The following is a 21,958-nucleotide window of genomic DNA, read 5'->3' as shown; positions in this document are numbered from 1 at the left end:
TTCCAACAATCATTAACGATTATGACTGGAAGGCGCTTTTCTCACTTATCGGACAGAAAAATCTCTATTTTTAGAAATGCTGGAAAATCTTATCTCACATGGGTTATCCCACACTCCTGTGACGGACTACTTCATGCACTGAATATACATATTATTTATGTAAAATAATTAAAAATCAGGTACCTTTATCTTTTCTCTCCGTTCCTTATAGTATATTTCTCGATTTAAAATTCGTTACTTTATGATAAGAACGTACCGTTACGCTACAAACGATAAAACTAAAGCGGAACTTTGTTATTGTGCGTCACTGAAATGTCACGACGTCACTTCTGCTTACGGACGTCAATTTCACGTGTTTCAAATAGTTTCGTATTTTCATGCTTGTTTTTATTGTTTCTGTTGTGGTAAGTGAGAAATAGAATCCATCATTGGTGTTCGGTGAAGATCGGAAATCCCAACCCCCGGGCGCACCGCTCAAGTCTTAAACTCGGCACAGTCTCGTTTAAGACTTGAGCGGTGCGCCCTCGGGTTGGGATTTTCTGATCTTAACCGAAGACCAATGACAGATTCTCTATGTCTGAGCAGTGTTAAAAAATGAGAAAACTCATTAGTTGCAAAGAATAAAAATTACTACAGGTGCTAAGTTAAAAACATAGTGAAGGAAGTTACTGCAGATGTACAGTAGCCAGCCGCTCAGCAAATATGTTGAGGCTGGGGCTGGACTGTACATAGTGAGGAAGGTCATTCCATAGCCTGATTGTACGGGGGAAGAAGGAGTTCATGTGGTATTGAGTATGGGACTGTGGAATTAGGTAGTTAAGGTTTCTGGTCGGAGTTAGATGGTAATGATCGACGCATACATGATTCGTTCGGATTTTGTAAAGATAGATGAGAGAAGATTGTATGCGCCGTTGTTCTAAAGTTTGCCAGTTTAGGGTGTTAATCATCTGGGTTACACTGCTTGTATAGGAGAGATCGTGTTTGTATACAAATTCTATTTTTAGAACTGATAAGACAGTGATCGGGTGGGCAGAAGCCGACCGTCCATGTTTTTTGTAAACAGTGATGTTTTTCTAACGGTCTAAACTTTCTTAAAACACAAATTACATAAATAATTTTTTGATCAATGGAAAGGTTATAAAACAAGCAATTTATTGATTACTTTTAATTGTTATTTCGAAATAAAATGGATTAATTATGAACGCTTAACTTACACTGTTTTTCTAAAGGTTGTGAAAATCACTACGCCGCTTTTAAAATTATATGTCATTTAAAACGGTTATTCATTGAAAAAAGATATTTGGATACAAAAATATGAAGATTGTTAGTATTTCAAATCTTTTTGAATTTTGAAAATCCATAAATGAGCAAAAAAGTTATTAAAAATTAAAAATTCTGATTCAATACGCAAACGGTGTTAAAATCATTTGTTTTGCCAACCACCAGATAAACAGATGTTAACGCGTGACGTCACGGCGATCTCTCCTATAATTATAGTCGTTAAAGATAAACCGTGCAGCTGATCTTTGCACTTTTTCGACTTTGTATGAGAGGGACTTTTGCCAGGGGTGCCAGATGGATGAGCAATACTCGAGTTGTGGACGGACATAGGTGTTATAGGCTTTCTCTTTGATCTTTTTGTTTGTTGTCTGAACATTTCTTTTGATGAATTTAAGAGAGTTGTTTGCTTTAGAGGAAATAGTATTGATATGTTCAGACCAGTTTAAGTCTTTAGTTAGTGTAACACCTAAGTATTTAGCGGTATCGGTAGATTTCAGTTCCTTGTCATGCAGGGTGTAAGGAAACATGACAGGGTTTCGTTTGCGAGTAATTCTCAGCACTTCACACTTGTCTGGATTAAATTCCATTGACCAGTCCCGTTCCCACTTTTCAAGGGCGTACAAATCTTTTTGTAGTGTTTGGGCATCAGATGAGGACTTGACTGTAAGGTATACTATGGTATCATCTGCAAACAGTCTTGCCTTACTTCTAATAGAATCTGGTAGGTCATTAATGTAAGCCAGGAAGAGACAGGGCCCTAGGACAGATCCCTGAGGGACACCGGACAGGACAAGCAGGGTGTCAGAAGTGCAGCCGTCTACAACTACTCTTTGGGTTCGGCCCTTCAAAAATGACTTTATCCACTGTGATACCAGAGGTTGGAAACCCAGCTCATTAAGTTTAAATATCAGTTTATTGTGATCAACCTTGTCGAATGCTTTGCTAAACTCCATTACTATTACATCTGTTTGTTATAACTAGCAGGCGCTTTGTCAGGGATAGCTGTTTAAAATAATAAGAATACAGAGATTATGTGCATCTCAAAGATAAAGTAAAAGAACTATTTTACAGGTCAAGTTAAAAAGTAAAAGCAGGAAGTTGCATTAGAACTGATAGAAGGGTGGTAGCTGCCCAACAAATACTTCTAAGTTGGGACTAGTTTGCAAAGACACGGGGAGACTGTTCCACAGACGTATGCTTCTGGGAAAAAAAGGAGTTTGCATGATAATGTGTCTTTGAATACGGTATCAAGTAGTTCAAGTTTCTGGTAGGTCTAAGGCGACCGCAGATAGCAGACATGCAACGAAGATTTCCAACGTTGGCCCAACGCCATTTTGCTAATTGGCGCAACGTTGGCCCAACGGTTGGTACACCATTGGCCCAACGACTGGTATCCTACACTTATCGTTGGCCATCCATTGGGCCAACTACTGGTATCCTACACTTATCGTTGGCCCTCCATTGGGCCAACAACATTTTTTCGTCTATCATGGTTGGTCCTACTTTGGGCCAGCTCTATTTCTTTGTTGGCCGAATGAAGGATACCAACGCTATCCCAACGATTACGAATTTGAAAAAAAAGACTAAAACTAAAATTATTTAGTACACATTTTATTTTCAAATAATTGTGATTTTGTTTAACATTTAACAAGAAGAAATCTAACGTTTATTCAGAGTTTGTTTGCAAGTTTCCTGAAGAAATATAACCGAATATTTCATCTCTACAATATGTCAAATATTTATTCCAGTTATTTATAAATCTATTTTTCTTTTTGCAGTCACTGATTAAATCCTGTTAAAATGAATTACTGTCTGTATTTTAACTCATTATATATCCAAATTCTGGCTGATTGTTTTATTTTCTCACTGATTGAAGTTGCAGCTTTCTATCTTTTCTTTTTTTCCTGTGCCCCACTGTGCTAGGCGCTCAATTATTACTCTCTTGAACAGCATCCTGTAAAACCCGAAAATCATTATGTTGATTAAACCATCTACGTCATATTGATAACAATAAAAACTATACAGATGCACATAAACCTCTGGACATAAACTGTATGAAACTTAGTTTTGTCTTATTTACCAGAGAAAAATATGTTAAAATTAACGAGAACATGAGTTATTTTATTTACAGAATTAAATACTCAACACTAGTGCCATCCGCCAGTTTTAGATAAAAGTATTCAACATATGTTCAAGTCATATAGATACTATATGCATACAGGCTATAAAAAGAAATTCTCTATAAAATATCTAAAAACTTCTACTTACAGTTTATAGCTAGTAGACCGGGTTTTTGTGAACATGTATAATAGTTTCCTTTGCTTCACATGCCTATGCAGCTAGAAATCTAGCCTAGAGAGTAAAATTAACCACATTTTCTGGGATTTCTTACATAACTCAGGTTAACGAGAGTTCATGTTCTGGACTATTCAACAGATTTATTGTAAACATTTTATGATTGTATAAAATTAGATATTTGTTATAGCAGTTTTTTTCTTCAATATTTTTTTCACAAATTAGATTCTTTAGGTAGTAGATTTGAAATATTTCAAAATATCATTACGGCTGCAGATAAGTATTAAGTTTAATTAGTCCAAACTATCAGATTACGAATTGGTGCAGAAAAGTATTTAATTATTAATTAAATACTGTATGTTACACCTACACAAAGTGTTTACCTGTAGGGGCTTAATTGTGATAAAACAGTGACCTGTAAAATATATAATTATTATATTATTATTTCTAATGGGCCAACGTTGGGCCAACGATGTTTTCTCTATGTAAGTCTTTCCCTGAAAATCAGTATTGGGCCAATGCAGAGATGTCTCTGACTGAAATATAAAGTTGGTTCAACGTTGGCCCAACCAATATATTTACAATACTTATTTATCATTGTTGGGCCAAGGCCAACAGTGGCCCAACAACGATTATCCTTTGACGGTTTTCCGTCGTTGGCCCGATGACCTCATGTTTACAGGGACTGTGGTCAACAAAAACAAGGTGTTGTTGGATCTTGTATAACATAGTAACTGAGCTGATCTTACGGCGTTGTTCTAGGGTTTGCCAGTTTAGTTCATTTATCATTTTGGAGACACTACTGGTGTAATTGTAGTCGTTATAGACATATCTTGCTGCAGATCTTTGAACTTGCTCAATTTTATGGGTTAGGTATTTTTGCCATGGATGCCATATGGTGGAACAGTACTCTAACTGGGGTCTAACATAGGTTTTATATGCAACCTCTTTGACTCTTTTATTTGGGGTTTTGACATTACGTTTGAGGAATCTTAGGGAATTTTTTGCTTTTGATGTTACATTATTGATATGATTGGTCCATGATAGGTCTTTACTAATGGTTACGCCTAAATATTAGACAGAATCAGCCGATTTTAACTCGATGTCATGCAGTTTATAAGGGAATATTACAGGGTTTCTTTTGCGACTGATTCTTAGGACTTCGCACTTAACTGGATTGAATTGCATGGACCAATCCATATATGGCCCATTGAATTAGTTGTAATATTTTTAAAGCTTTATGGACAGGCTATGAATTAATTTGATATTTTTCAAAGTCATCAAACTTTCAAAACATATTAACAACTTTAACATGAAAAGAGCGGGGTTTAGTGTCCCTTGCCAACTTTGACTTTAAAAGAGTGGGGCCTAGTGCCCACTCCGGCTCTATCTTCCCTGTATATTTCACTTATAGAATTTCTTTTTTTTTTCAAATTTGCCTAATAAACAAATACATTTTTACAAAATAATTCTAAGTACGAATAGGCGGAGGACTAAGCTCCTTTAATCGCTTACAATCTCCTATCTTCCCCGAATTTCATATTTTTCAAATTTCGCCATTTACAAAATTACATGCTTACAAAAAAAGAGTAAGATATGGCCGGGGACGTAGCCCATTGCATCACTTAAAATCTCCAAACATCCCCGTATGTTCTCCTTCTATCATCAAAGATAAAATTTCATTTTTTTTTTCAAATTTCACCACTTAAAAAATTACATTCTTACAAAATAATTCCAAATATGAAAAGGCCGGGGATTTAGCTCATTTCATCTCTTACTATCGCCGATCTTCCCCGAATGTTTCCCTTCTTCTATGATCTAAGATAAAATTTCATAGTTTTTCAAATTTCGCCACTTACAAAATTACATTCTTACAAAATAAAATAAGTACGAAAAGGCCCGGGACTTAGCTCCTTTCATCGCTTACTTTCTCCGATCTTCCCCGTGTATTCCCCGTTTTCTATTATCTAAGATAAAATTTCATATTTTTAAAATTTCGCCACTTACAAAATTACATTCTTACAAAATAATTACAAGTACGAAAAGGCCAGGGTCTTAGCTCCTTTCGTCTCTTACTATCTCCGATCTTCCCCGTATATTCGCCTACTTCTATGATCTATGATAAAATTTCATATTTTTCGATTTTCGCCACTTACAAAATTACATTCTTACAAAATAAAATAAGTACGAAAAGGCCGGGTACTTAGCTCCTTCCATCTCTTACTATCGCCGATCTTCCCCGTATATTCGCCTACTTCTATGATCTCTGATAAAATTTCATATTGTTTTAATTTCGCCACTTACAAAATTACATTCTTACAAAATAATTCTAAGTAATTCTAAGTACGAAAAGGCCGGGGACTTGGCTCCTTTCATCTCTTACTATCACCGATCCTCCCCCTATGTTCCCCTTCTTCTATGATCTAAGATAAAATTTCATATTTTTTCAAATTTCGCCACTTACAAAATTACATTCTTACAAAAGGAGATGAAAGGAGCCAAGTCCCCGGCCTTGTCGTACTTAGAATTATTTTGTAAGAATGTAATTTTGTAAGTGGCGAAATTCGAAAAATATGAAATTTTATCATAAATCATAGAATAAGGTGAACATACGGGGAAGATCGGAGTTAGTAAGAGATGAAAGGAGCCCGGCCTTTTCGTAAAGCTAAGTCTTCGTACTTGTAATTATTTTGTAAGAATGTAATTTTGTAAGTGGCGAAATTTGAAAAATATGAACTTTTAGCATAGATCATAGAAGGGAAAGATACAGGGAAGATCGGAGATAGTAAGAGATGAAAGGAGCTAAGTCCTCGGCCTTTTCGTACTTAGAATAATTTTGTAAGAATGTAATTTTGTAAGTGGCGAAATTCGAAAAATATGAAATTTTATCATAAATCATAGAAGAACATACGGGGAAGATCGGAGATAGTAAGAGATGAAAGGAGCTAAGACCCCGGCCTTTTCGTAATTGGAATTATTTTGTAAGAATGTAATTTTGTAAGTGGCGAAATTCAATAAATATGAAATTTTATTACAGATCATAAGAGTAAGGGAACATAAGCGGGAAGATGAGAGATAGTAAGAGATGAAAGGAGCTAAATACCAGGCCTTTTCGTACTTAGAATTATTTTGTAAGAATGTAATTTTGTAAGTGGTGAAATCCGAAAAATATGAAATTTTATCATAAATCATAGCAGTAGGAGAACATACTGGGAAGATCGGAAAAAGATACTGGAAAAATGGTATCTGAATGCAGAGGTTTCTTAACACAACATAAATTTTTCTTAAACATCATATAAAGGAACACCTGAGGTGATAGCGACAAGAAAATTACAATGCACGATTTAGTTAAATGAATATTAAAGTGTACCTGGAGGTCACTACCGAGGATTGAGAACCTGGCCGACAGTCTAACCACCTTGCTAGAGGGTGCTGTTGGAAGTGACCTATAATCCTATTATCACTATACTTCTCCGCCTTTACTTTTTTAAGCAGAGGAGCTCTCCAGAATGACCCTACATATGCTTACCGCGTGAGTCTGCCAAACATCCTCGTCTCCATTTAAGAAAACATGTAGGAGAAAATACCAAGGTCCCTACTGGGGATCGAACCCCGCCCCTCGTGATCCGAAACTCTAACCACATTAGTAAAGGGTTTTAACTGGGGACAATACACCGATTTTCATGGAATTACACGCTGGTGTATCATTGAAGGTTCCATGTGCACCGCCGTATGAATACATCTGCGGATGTTTCTAAATTAATTTTTGTACTTGTAGCATGTGTAAATGTTGAGTTCTGCTCAACCCGGGCTAGAGGGCGTGGACGGTAGCAAGCATTTCCACTACTGTCCATGAACAGGGTCAATCAAACCGAGTCTGCAACATTTTCGTTTTTGTCGTTTGAGCGACCTGTGGAGTTTCCACTTTTTCTATTTTAACACAACATCAAGACTGTTAAAAGTGGTCTTTTAACTTAATATCACTAAAGTAAAATTAAGGATGTACGAGCGTTTTCCCCCCATGATATCAGCCATTTTGAAAAATGTTTCTTCGAATATTTCTTTCTAACAAAATGTATGCCAAAAATTAATGCTAAATAATTAAAATACAGCTAATAATGTCCCATTTAACCAAATAGATTCTACTTGTAGCGGAATTTTTTTCACCCTTATTTTTAGCTGGCATTTGCCTAAAATTGATGTAAGATGTACAATGGGTAGGGGTCAGTAATTTCAAATATCTATTAAAGTATACCAGGTTTGGATCTGATATTTTTCTGACTGATATAATAAATTATATAATGATAAGCTAAAACTGAAAAAAGGTTTTCAACATAGCACTTTATATTATCTAGAAAGTATAAATTAAAACAGAAAGAACTAAAAATATCAAAATACACCAGTTTTTCAAGGTTTTTTTTCTAAATATATCTCTTAGATGCACCTTGACTCCAGCATTTTTTTCCTACCACTTTGAATCATTTTTGTGTGTCATTAATTAAAGCAGCAAAATATTTTTAAAATCTTTACGGCAGAACTTTTTTGTAGATCTAAATTCTATTTTTATGCCAAGATTAACACGTAAATATGAAAAAGATTTGTTAGAGAACTTTATGCTTATATAATACTAATATCACATTGTATTCGTAGTAACCTGTAAAACCTGAACTCCCTATGGCATTAAGTGGGTACTTATATGTTTTATAAAGTATCCCCATTTTTCAGTTTTACTTAATTTCAGAATTCTAAACAGTGGGTGGAGAAAATAACGAGTGTGGTGACCTGTGTCTTTTCTTCCCTTATTTGTCTTAGAAACTAATGTGCTTTAAACTCTAAGAGTATGAAAAAATTCTTAACAGTAGAAAAACTTGAATTTGATCCTACATCCTAAAGTAATACAAATATTTTTTTCAGCAGTATGATGTTTAAAACTACCAGACATAAATCATAGTATTGAAAGATAATTTTGAAAACAGAAATGAACCTTCTTGACGTTTTGTGTCATTGTTGACACTTTGTGTCAATTGATTTCTTCTTCAGGCATATTGAAGCGAGAACGTGATTTAGTGATGTTCAATCTTGAAATAAATTGCGAAATGTCTTTCATTCTATTCTTGCTCATAAATATGTAATACATGTTTATATAACTATATGTATATTTTTATTAAGTAATTCAGAAGTTTTACATGTTCGAAACATTGCGGAATGATACTTATTTTAGTTGGGTAATGAATACATTTTACTCGGTCTTTATCATAGACTCCCTGTGTAAAATCTCAAACTTTAAACTAAAATCAAAGTATTAAATCAATACAATATTTCAATGAAACTTTGAAGTTTTGTTGTTTGTAGCATCATCTGGGGCATGTGCAGTGAAAAATCTTAATTTGATTTGAATTAACGGCGAAATTTATTTTCAGACAAGAATTGATTTTGACTTTTGAAGTTTACGTTGTACGTGTAAATAGATGAACTTGTATTTTTGTCCAATCATATTCGTTCTTTTTATTATTGTCTATTCTGCCGCGAAATGTAAACAAATGAAAAGAAATAGAATCCAAATTTATTTCTGTTTTCTCCTAACAAAATTCTAAAATTACACAACGCTACTTGATCGATATTTGCAGTTTAGATTTTGTTCGTTCCGAATGGTGAAATTTATGCTGCTTTAAAAATTAAGGAAGTGGCTAGGGACCCTGTCGCAGTGTTGGAAAAATTTGTAAGCCAGGTTAAGGCCACAGGCACTTGGTTGCACTGATGGTATGTTGAAAATTCGCTTTTTAAAGAATCTTAAAAATTTGGTCTCAGGATAGATATAAAGATAAGGTATTGCACTCCGCCATTATCGGCCATTATCGGCAACGGAACTATGGTCGACTGGTTTTGCAAACGGTAGTAAGCCACTAATTTATCGTGGCGTGGTAACTAGAACTACCTAACTTATTTCATGCGTTAATATTACATATTAACTCTGTATTACTAAAACAGATCAATGGAAAAGACTGTAAAACGAACTGGAGTACATGTCGATTTTTGCCTACAGAGCCAGAACCATAACACAGACACGTCGACAAAGATTGTACAAGAATTATCATTACAATTTTTCACAGAATTCATGATGGACCTCCAGAAATTTATAATTTTAACATGACATCACCGTACGTTAGGGATTCTAACTGACCAATCAGAGAGCTGCATTTTCGAGTACATGCCAGTTTCTACTTGGGTATAACGAAGTATATTTACAATGAAAATAAAGTGACTAGAAATAAATATCACACTATTTTAGATATCAAATTAAGATTTTTCAATGCACATGCTTCAGACGATGCTACAAACAACAAAACTTTGAAATTTTGTTCAAATATATATGGATTTAATACCTTTATTTTAGTTTAAAGTTTGAGATTTTACAAAGGGGTCTACGATAAAGTCCGAGTGAAATGTAATAATCACCAAAGTGGAAATGAGTATCATTGCGCAATGTTTTGGACATGATAAAATTATGAATGGTAATAACTGATTTGGTCTATTGCTGTACTTTTTTTTTCTTGTCTCTTGACATGGTATTTTTCAAACATCTGATGTTGTTGGAGGAATACATAAGGTGTGCCTGCAGGTATAACTTCATTAGACACCTGGGTAGAACCACCAACCTTCCATGTACCAGGATAAATTCTCAAGCGAAAGATTTCTACACCAAAGCAGGACTTAAAATCCACACTGGTGAAGAGCATGTAAATGTAACTCCTCATTTATGATGATAGTCTGTGTAAATATTTACTTACCAGCACTATGTAGGGTTATGGAATAACCTTTTTGACATTTCACTGATTTAAGACCACAAACACTATATAATAATCTATTTCATTTTCAAATGTAAAATTATCAATCCGTATTTAAACAAATCACCACTTTATCTTAGACAAAACTGACTTCAAAAACTTAAAATTCTATAGCCTTCTGAACATTGCCTCCATAATATCTGAAATTTCCATCGATAAAATGGATATTCTCAAATTGCTAGCTAACCTAAAACCAGACAAAGCTGCAGGACCAGACCATTTTTGTCCAGTTGTCCTCCAGGAACTTAATGATGAAATTGTTGATGTTCTACTGGTAATCTTCCATAGTCTTTCTCCTCAGGCACTGTTCCCACAAAATGGAGATAAGATTTTGTTTGCCCTCTATTCAAGAAGGGGGACCCGCATGTCTTGGCAAATTATCTGTTATATCATTCACTGTGTAAAACACTAGAACACATCTATGCCTCCGATGTCTCTGTCACCTTTCTAAACGTAACATTCTTTATGACCTCCAACATGGCGTTTCTAAAGGAGATATTGTAAAACTCAACTAATTGAGTTAATAGGTGAGCTGATTAACAGCATTTCCAGTCGTAAACAAACTGAATTAATTGTACTCGACTTCAGTAAGACTTTTGTTAAGATCATGGTGTCTGTCCACAAGTCATCAAGTGGTATTATGCATTTCTACTTGATAGAAAGTAAATTTGTAGTTTTTGAAGGCGAAATTCCAAAGAAGTACCAATGGCATCTGGGTTTCCACAAGGTTCCATCCTTAGACCTCAGTTTTTTCTATTTTATATAAGCGATCTCCCATTTTCAATCAAGTCTCAAATCCGACACTTTGCCGACGATAATGTAGTATTCATATACCTTATTATGATATCAATTCTGTGGATGGAAACAAAATCCTCCAGGATCTTTTAATGCTTGTTCTTTTTTAATCACACTTACCATGCTAACATTCCTTTAGCCTTTTCATTTTAGCTGATGTCGGACCCATCAGTCTTTTAGAACACTTTTTCAACATAACTAGCAAGTCGACGTGTATCCCATGTCTCTATCAGTCGAGAGATGACTTGACATTATGAGAGAGAGAGAGAGAGAGAGAGAGAGGGGGTGGGAAGGGAGAGAGAGAGAGAGAGAGAGAGAGAGAGAGAGAGAGAGATTACCTGCCTGCAGCCACTTATGAAGTATATACCTACCTTTCATACAGAAATACATTTTCAATTTTTATAAATTAAATATCTGACATGTGCATTGTGAATATGTTCTTTTTCTATAATTTAATGTTGTGAGCTTGTTTTTGACCTTGTTTAACCAATTTATTTTTATTACATAGTTTAAAAAAAGACAACAGTCATGATCAACGCTCAAAAGCCGGAAATAATTTAGTGGTTCAAAACCTTTTCATTACCCGTCACACACCGGTCATACACTTCCGTTGCCTCGCGTCAGGTATACCTTATATGTAATAATATCTAACCTAAAATTTTAACTTTTTTAATAAAAGGGATTCACTTACAGTAAATAATGTTTTTGAATACAGGGAGCACTGGTGCACATATTAAAACCAAAAAACAGTAAGTACAGGCCAATATAAGAAAAATACTATCAGTGCAACCAAGTGCCTGTGGTTAAGGCTTAAACAGGTTATCCTGTGTATTATATATGTCATAGTATTACACTAGTCACAAAATAATATGTCTTTGATATGAAAGTATGTGCTACATAATTACCAAGTGACTATTTACACGGCAGCCGTGGGAATAATTTATTTTGAACATGGCAGCCGTGGGAATAATTTTTGGCAGTGGCTACGATTACGGTACCGTAATCCTAGCCTCTGATTCTAGGATTATGGAAGTTCCGTATTCCTAGACAACCCTTTAAGGATAGGCTAGGATTACGGAAGTACTTAAGAGGCATCTAATATATGTTAGGACATGCATAATTTTTATTAAATAATATTGTAAACTTACTTATTTCACTAAATATATCGATTTCTCATGAATGCCTGTCATAATATTTGTGTTATCGGTCCGCCATTTCGGGTTGGTATAATCTTAAACGATATATTAATGGCGGACATTTGTCACACATCAACTTGACATGTTTGCATCAATTCGGGCCTGACATTTTATTTGTAACATGATAACCAAATATTAAATAAATGTGATTTTTTAGTATGGTTCTGAAATAAAAGAAAACATATTTGGGCCTACGGATGTTGATTTTGCTATATGCGCGGAGATCTAATTGACAGGCAAAATCAATCATATAATTTAAAGTATAGAATATTTTTAAAAATCCTTTTTACCTATTATATAGAATATAATCCTACATTTGTCTGCCAATTAAAAAATAACTAGTACGGTTTTGGAAAGAAAAACGTATGTATACCGGTGCTGATTTCGTTGAAACTGGAGTGGCGGATCGATAACTCGAAATAATACAGCAGTCATGAAAAATCGCTACTTTAAGTGAAAAAGTAAGTTTACAACATCATTTATGCATGTCCTAACATATATTTAATGCCTCTTAAATACTTCCATAATCCTAGCCTATCCTCATAGCGTTGTCTAGGAATACGGAACTTCCGTAATCCCAGAACCTGAGGCTAGGATTCCAGTACCGTAATCATAGCCACTGCCATAATTTTTTTGGGACACAGTCTTTGTCCGGTTGTACCGCGTTAGAGTTTTGAGTAGCCAGGCACATCTAGCGGCCCGTCATTTAGCAAGAAGACCAAAATGATTGCAGGTGGCCATTCTTTGAAGTCATCAATCTGTGTCTATCATAAATTTATGTCTATGCAAGTGTTTATTTGCCTATTTGAAGAGCAATTCATAATGAGTGTGTTTTAACAATTAAAACCCTGAACAGGGGTGTGGAATTCCTATGTCCGACTTGTCCGACTCGGGACTTTTTGACTGCGGACAAGTGAGTTTTCGCATTCCGTTTGTCCACGGACAAGCACAGATTTTCTGGTTTGAAATGAAAAAAAGGAAAGAATAATTTAGGAACGCTGAACAGTACTTCAAGTTTATGGAGTTTATAAAAGAATTTGATGTATGAAATGGATGTTTCACCCGCCAAGGGCCTCTCGATTTCTCCAGTTTGGGAAAACCATACTGTGTCTAAATTTAGCAGCTCTTTCTCTGCGTTCTGATTGGTTCCCTATCATGATCTCGCGTGATTTTTGCACACGGTAACTTGTCGAATAGAAACCAGAAATGTAATCAATTATCACAATGTTTTGGACAAATTTATTCAACGGTTACAACTTTGTCTGCCAACAAAAATTGAAGTAAATAGTCAAAGCACAAAGAGCTCACTAGTACGAGTCAGGAAGTTTCATGTTTGTTTTTCTAACAGTCAGAAAGTGCCATGCTTTTTCACATGGCATGATGAGCAGTCTTTAGGTATTACTGTTGAATGTTCGACGGCCTTGCGGACGAACACAAGCTTAAGTGTCAAAAGCTTATTTTTTGAAACAGCTACAGTATTACACTTTGTTATGTTAGCTTTTGTTACTACTTGTAGATTATTGTCCAAAATAAAGAATTATTTGCATGCTAAAATGTTGAAAATCCGGGCAAGTAAGTTTTGACTGCGGACAAGTAGATTTTTAAGTCTCATTTGTCCGTGGACAAGTGAAAAATATTGGGATTTCCACACCCCTGCTGAAAACAGTTCTCTGCATTTGGCGCCAATTAACTTATATATAATAATTATTTTCAGTTTGCGGGCTGTGAAAATATTTCTATGTTCAGTTAATGATAGTCAACTTTAAAATGTCTATGATTAACAAACTAATCTAAAGCTGATAATATATTCTGGTGTTTTAAAAGGAGAAATACATTTATAAAAAAAATATACTTTTGAATTGTAAAAAATTAATTAATATCGATTTTTACAGTGGGCCAAAATATGGTATGTGCCGGTACAGATTTTATCACCGCTATGCAAATGCTGCTGAAAAATGAAAGTAACGGTTTGCAGTGAGGGAAATAAAGATGTACTGAGCTGTAAATTGAAGATTTTTTAAAATTTTCTTTTAATTTCCATGTAGTACACACTTATTATATGACTCATCCCACTCTTTGGACTGAAAATGTGACTCCTAAAAATGCGTCTCATAAGCGAAAATAGATGGTAAATAACACATCTCAAATATTATATTGTACAGGAGGCATTATTTAATACTTTCTTTTACTCATTTAACATTATAATAATAATAATAATAATAATAAAGACTTTATTTAAAGAGGCAGCATACTTGCCGAAGCATTTTAATACATATGTATAATAAATATATACCTCTATATAAATTATATAAACGCTGCTTGTCCCAGATTCTTGTAAGCTTGTTGAGTGACCAGCTACCGTGCTACAGGGAAAATTGATAGAACGAAATTGATCATTTTTCGCCACATGTATATATACTGTATATTTGTTGTAACTGTACATTTGCACGAATAAATCTAGGCAGTGGCTAGGGATCTGGTAACCGGACCTCTTGACCCGGTATGAGAATGGTATTTACAAAGAGATGACTATATTTTGTCTTTGAAAATGGGCGATGAATTCAAAAGTTTGCTCTTGAATTTTTCTTGTCGTTTTAAATTCTTTAATGCCAGGAAAAAATAGGATCGCAAATTCGATAAATAATAAATAGCAATTTTTATGTCGTAATCGGAAGCTTTTATCAAATTGTATTAAGTACTGAGTATTGTTAATCAGTGCTATTCACTTATTTCTTTTTTGCAGGCTGGAATAGTTTGTTGACATTTTAACTGCTCATTTGCACTGGGTGATGTTAAAGACATAAGCATTGGGCAGCACTGTCAAAGTCATCCAGGACCTTGAGGTTGTTCCAAGAGGTAAATATTATAAATTGCAAGTTTTTCCAATGAATTTCTTACATACAGATTTAGAAGAGTAAATAAAACATAGAGAAAATCTGCAATTTTAATTTATGCAACCCTTGACTTGACCTGTACTTGACCTACTACAGATGCATTTTTCTTAAAACTGTATAATCATAAGGCTCAGCAGTCTTCAGATGGTCACTACATTTACATTATAACAACAATTGCTCAGATTGTCAGTACATTGAATTTGATTTATAGTCAGTACTTTGATATATATATATATATATACTTGTATTACAAGAAGTGGTTAGATTATCACTACATTATATACTTGTAGGCTAATACACTGTTATAAGAAGTACACATATTTCAAACATTTACCCTATGTGGATTTTCTTGTTTATTATTTTTGTTTGTAAGAAAATCTGTCTGTAGATGGTGTTCATTTCAGAATATTGATGTAATTTTTTTTTCTGAATTGATACCCATGGTAAGACAATGTGCATTGACACATTTGTAAAGATCATGTCTTAGTCAGTATCACACTGCTTGTATGCATACTAACCCTTATCATGCTGGACACGATTGATTCTGCCTTTGCGACCAGTGTAGACCATGATCAGCCTGTGCAGTCTGATCAAGGTCTGCACTGTTTGCCATTCAGTCACTATTTTTAGCTTGACTATACAAAGTATAAGGAGAGCTATCCTACTCGCCCCGGCGTCGGCGTCTTTCCGCGTCCCCACCTTGGTTAAAGTTTTGGTGCACTTTCTCTTTTTTCAACTTATCTCTGTAGTTACTTGATGGATTTGATTCAAACTTGAAATACTTATTCCTTATCATCATCCACATCATCTGACATAAGGGCCATAACTCTGGCACCAATATTTCATGAATTATCCCCCCTTATCACATAGATTTTCAGGTTAAAGTTTTGATGCACTTTCACTCTATCTGTTATTACTGAATGGATTTGATTCAAACTTAAAATAGTTGTTCAACATCATCACCCACATCATATGACACAAGGTGCATAACTCTGGCACCATTTTTAGCTTGACTATTCGAAGAATAGTCTAGCTATTCTAATCACCCTGGCGTCGGCGTCGGCGTCACACCTTGGTTAAGTTTTTGCATGCAAGTACATACAACCATCAATTAAAGGCATATAGCTTTGAAACTTATTTTTTCTTTTTCTAGGTCAATTACCAACCTCTCTGAGTCAAGTCCCATAACTCTGACATGTATTTTGAGCAAATTATGCCCCCTTTTGGACTTAGAAAATTTTGGTTAAAGTTTTACATGCAAGTTACTATCTCCAAAACTAATGCAGATATTGATTTGAAACTTCACATGTGTCTTCGGGGTTATAAAACTAGTTGATAGCAGCAAGTTCCATAACTCTGACTTTCATTTTGGCCAAATTATGCCCCCTTTTGGACTTAGAAAATTCTGGTTAAAGTTTTGCGTGCAAGTACATACAGCTATTTCTAAAAGGCATATAGATGTGAAACTTATTTTTTCTTTTTCTAGATCAATTACCAACCTCACTGGGTCAAGTCCCATAACTCTGACATGTTTTTTGAGCAAATTATGCCCCCTTTTGGACTTAGAAAATTTTGGTTAAAGTTTTACATGCAAGTTACTATCTCCAAAACTAATGCAGATATTGATTTGAAACTTCACATGTGTCTTCGGGGTTATAAAACTAGTTGATAGCAGCAAGTCCCATAACTCTGACCTTCATTTTGGCCAAATCATGTCCCCTTTTGGACTTAGCAAATTCTGGTTAAAGTTTTGCGTGCAAGTACATACAGCTATTACTAAAAGGCATATAGATTTGAAACTTATTTTTTCTTATTCTAGATCAATTACTAACCTCACTGGGTCAAGTCCCATAACTCTGGCATGTATTTTGGGCAAATTATGCCCCCTTTTGGACTTTGAAAATTCTGGTTCAAGTTTTACATGCAAGTTTCTATCTCCAAAACTAATGCAGATATTGAATTGAAACTTCACATGTGCCTTCGGGGTTATAAAACTAGTTGATAGCAGCAAGTCCCATAACTGATATGCATTTTGGTCAAATTATTCCCCCTTTTGAACTTAAAACTCTTTTGATATTTAACCTTTTTGGGTAATATTTTCCTGCTTCTGGGACAATATTTCGAATAGTCGAGCTTGGCTGTCTTACGGACAGCTCTTGTTTCATGAATTATTTCCCCTTTTTACTTAGAATTTCAGGTTAAAGTTTTGGTGCACTTTCACTCTACCTCTGTATTACTGAATGGATTTGATTCAAACTTAAAATAGTTGTTCAGCATCATCACCCACATCATATGACACAAGATGCATAACTCTGGCACAATTTTTCATGAATTATTCCCTTTTTTACTTAGAATTTCAGGTTAAAGTTTTATGCACTTTCACTCTATCTCTGTTATTACTGAATGGATCTGATTCAAACTTAAACAATTGTTCAACATCATTACCCTTATCATATGACACAAGGTGCATAACTCTGGGACCAATTTTTCATGAATTATTTCCGCTTTTTACTTAGAATTTTAGGTTAAAGTTTTGATGCACTTTCATTTTACCTCTGTTATTACTGAATGGATTTGATTCAAACTTAAAATAGTTGTTCAACATCATCACCCACACCATATGACACAAGATGCATAACTCTGGCACCAATATTTAATGAATTATGCCCCTTTTTGCTTAGGATATACTTATATAGTGTTTTGATACATTTTATCTTTACCTCTCTTACTACTTTAAGTTGATATTTTTGACATAGACTCAGGCTATTGTGCAATATCTTCATCCCCAATTGGAGTCATTAAACACTCCAGTGACAGCTCTAGTTTCCTCAGATGTGCCCAGTTTCACTATCCAGCATCGAAAGTCGAGCGCGCTGTCTCCTGTGACAGCTCTTGTTTGGTAAGCTCCCCATTTAAGAGTTAATGGTACTGTCCAAATTGAAAGACGGACAAGTTCATTATAGAAATTTAGCACCGTAAGGGCTAAACACAATTACTGTTACCTTTTATGATGCAGTGTGTTGTGACAAACATTCCAGTTCAAAACAGGTCAGCACCATGATGGGCCTCTTGTTAAAAGTGTTGGGAGGCTATATATAAGTTCTTGAACTGAAATTGAAATAAGGATGATCATTTCACTGAATTGTTTCAGCAAACCATGACCGATAGTGTATCTCGTACTCCTGTGACAGGAGCATGGTCAGCCCGCAGACCTAACAGCATTCTAAGGACAGTGCCAACTGGAACTCCGTTCAGGACACCAAACAGAAGAAGGTTTGGACCTTTAGGTACTATAAATTTTCACCAGTAAGTTTTGAAACTACATCCTTAAACTTTAATTACCTTCAGACATCCAAATATTTTCATCTGACTTGAATAACTTTCAGCTGTCAAGCTGGCTTACAAATGGTTTGTGGTTCTACCCAGATTCTCATCGAAAAATAATGCCTGGAGGAGCATATGGGCCTGTATCCATCAACATTTAAAATATGAAACTTGGACTTAGGCATTGTTAAATATGCATAAATTGCAAGGAAACTTTGCAGGTAAAAATATCTCAACAAAATTTCAGCAGTAAGAATTATTACATACAATGTTACAATAAATTGAATATTAATTTGCAGATCTAAGTGACTGTCATAGTTTAAGTTTGAACAGTGATAAAAGATTTACAGATCATGGGGTCGTGAGTTTGAATCCCGGTCGAGGCGTATGTTCTCTGTTACGGTTGATAAAAGACATTGTGTCTGAAATCTTTTGTCCTCCACCTATGATTCATGTGGGGAAGTTGGCAGTTACTTATAGTGAATAAGTAAATACAGTACATGTGCAGAATCCAAGAAATCTGGTTAGGTAAATAACTGAAATACTGTTGAAAAATGGCGCAAAACCCAAAGCAAACAAACAAATCTGACCACTATATTGCTGTTTTCGTTTGACACCATAAATATCAAGCTACATTAATTTTGTAGAAGCAATTGTATATACATGGTCAAAGTTGAGTTGAACAGTCAAAGTTTATATTTTGGTTAATTTCAGTATTCGATTAATGTACTCTACTTAAGTAGCACATGAGGTTATGGTGAAAGCTGTGCTATGTGCTGTCAGAAAATATGAAGTTTTCAAATTTTGAATGAATACGGTTGCAGATCAGTAAAATGATTTTACTTCCACCAGGTACATCATGGCGCACACCAGGAACCAGGTTAGACAGTGAGATTAGTACCAGCACACCAGTGAGCCGGGCAGTAAGAACACGAGATATTCAGGAAGTGACACAAAGAACAGAGTTGGAGGAACACAATATTATGGGTATGATATATATTTGACAATCAGTGTGTAAGTTAAAACATTCGACAGATATTAAAAGAAATAATAAAAGAATAGTTGTCTTAATTGATATACAAGTACAGAAAAGCAACCACTCTCTAGTCTATCCTTTAAACTAATTAGAATAAAGTTTGCACAAAACTGAGCAATTTATACTATAGTACTTTGATTTAGTATATGTTTCAGCTACTGAAAAAAATGTATGTGCTTGCCTTTGCCATTTTTCTTTAGAAGTTATCTAAGTTTAAAGTACAATCATGATCCTGTCAAGAATATAAAAGTGGTGACTTAAAGATCCTTTTTGATATGTATTTTCTATGCTATTGAGGGGATTGAACCAAACTGAATTGAAATAATTACTTTCTAGACTAGTGGTGCATATTTTATGGCAATGTATGTTCAGTGAGTTATAGCCCTTCGATTTTTATATGTAATAAAGTCATTAAAATCATTCTCTGTATATGGTAACATTTACTCATGGAGTTTATGTCCTAAAAACACCACTGCCTTATCAAGATTGAATGCATTTGGAGACTAAACAAAAAAACTAGTCTAGTTCTTCAAGTGATTTTCATTGTTACTGTAAAGTTATTTGATCCAGTATTAAAATTTAGAGGAAACTTAAGACTCCAACAATATCCTAAATATAGTAGCTCTGATTGTATGTTTAGGTGCTCAGTGCTAGCAAGGATTCTTCTTTAACTCGGCATGTATTTACATTACATTTTTTGATAAGTTGATTGTTTTCAGAACTAACAAGGAAGGTGTGGCGTGTGTTTCGGCTGACACCATTACACAACTTCTGTGAAAAGAAGTCAGATCTACAGCACTACTCTAGGAGTTTATCATCACATGTAGCAGCCGTAAGCCTTTATCTGTTTCTAGAAATTTATCAACAAGTGTTGTATCAGTAAGCCTTCATTTGTTTCTAGAAGTTTCTCATCAAATGCAGCAGCAGTAAAACTTTATCTAATTCTGGTATTCTATGATCACATGTATTTGTTTTTGAAAGTCTATGATCACATGTAGCAGCAGTAAACCTTTATTTGTTTCTAGAAGCTTCTCGTCACATGTAGCGGCAGTAAGCCTTTATTTCTTTCTATTTATAGAAGTTTATCGTCACATGTAGGGACAGTAAGCCTTTATTTGCTTCTAGAAGTTTATCGTCACATGTAGGGGCAGTAACCCGGTATTTGCTTCTAGAAGTTTATTGTCACATGTAGGGTAGTAAGCCTTTATTTGCTTCTAGAAGTTTATCGTCACATGTAGGGGCAGTAACCCATTATTGCTTCTAGAATTTTATCATCACATTTAGAGGCATTTAGCCTTTATTAGCTTCTAGAAGTTTATCATCACTTGTAGCAGCAATATTGTTTTGGAATTGTTTTATTTTGCATGTAAATTGATACTCATAAAATATCTGCTCATCACATTTTTATACGCCCGAAGGGACGTATTATGTTATGATGCTGGTGTCCGTCTGTCCGTCTGTCTGTCCGTCCGTCTGTCCGTCCGTTAGCAATTTCGTGTCCACTCTGTAACTCTTGAACCCCTTGAAGGATTTCAAGGAAACTTGACACAAATGTTCACCACACCCAGACGACGTGCAGAGCGCATGTTCCGGATGTCTCGCTTCAAGGTCAAGGTCACACTTAGGAGTCAAAGGTCATATCAGTTTGTTTCGTGTCCGCTCTGTAACTCTTGAACCCCTTGAAGGATTTCAAAGAAACTTGACACAAATGTTCACCACACCAAGACGACGTGCAGAGCGCATGTTCCGGATGACTTGCTTTAAGGTCAAGGTCACACTTAGGGGTCAAAAGTCATATCAATTTGTTTCGTGTCCGCTCTGTAACTCTTGAACTGCTGGAAGGATTTCAAAGAAACTTGGCAGAAATGTTCACCACATTGCAACGATGTGCAGAGCGCATGTTCCGGATGACTCGCTTCAAGGTCAAGGTCACACTTAAGGGTCAAAGGTCATATATGACTTTGCTTTGTGTATATTGCTCTGCATTGCAGTGCTCTTGTTTTTATTTGGCAGATCTCTTTTTTTGTACTTACAATAAAAATTTTTTGAATTACTTCCCTTTTATGTTACTATAAATAGCTTATTTTGAAACCTTTTTATTATTGGCCGTAGGGAAAAACCGAGACCACTTTTCTGTGGTACAACATGGATGGTACCTCCAATTTTAAGGTGTATCTTTACATACCTGTACCTGATAAAGATTTTTTTGTAGACTTTGAATTTTTTTTTGTTGTGGACTTAGATTTTTTTTTTGAAGTTTTCCTTTTGTTGTTCCAGTCTTTTGAGGCTTCA

At 35.0% G+C, this 21,958-nt stretch overlaps 1 protein-coding gene across 1 annotated transcript in view; it reads left to right on the top strand.

Moving 5' to 3' along the window:
- The first annotated feature begins 9,095 nt into the window (after nt 1–9,095).
- Nucleotides 9,096–21,958, top strand: part of LOC123549181 (centromere protein L-like) — a 32,249-nt gene continuing 19,386 nt past the window's right edge. The window contains exons 1-5 of the mRNA XM_045337055.2: nt 9,096–9,295; nt 15,156–15,268; nt 18,458–18,593; nt 19,483–19,617; nt 20,386–20,498. Coding sequence (XP_045192990.2) covers nt 18,464–18,593; nt 19,483–19,617; nt 20,386–20,498 — 378 coding nt within the window. The 5' untranslated portion in view covers nt 9,096–9,295; nt 15,156–15,268; nt 18,458–18,463. The remainder of the gene's footprint in view (nt 9,296–15,155; nt 15,269–18,457; nt 18,594–19,482; nt 19,618–20,385; nt 20,499–21,958) is intronic.

Source organism: Mercenaria mercenaria, chromosome 6 (genome assembly GCF_021730395.1).
Source record: "Mercenaria mercenaria strain notata chromosome 6, MADL_Memer_1, whole genome shotgun sequence".
NCBI lineage: Eukaryota > Metazoa > Mollusca > Bivalvia > Venerida > Veneridae > Mercenaria > Mercenaria mercenaria.
This window is presented reverse-complemented; position numbering and strand designations above follow the sequence as displayed.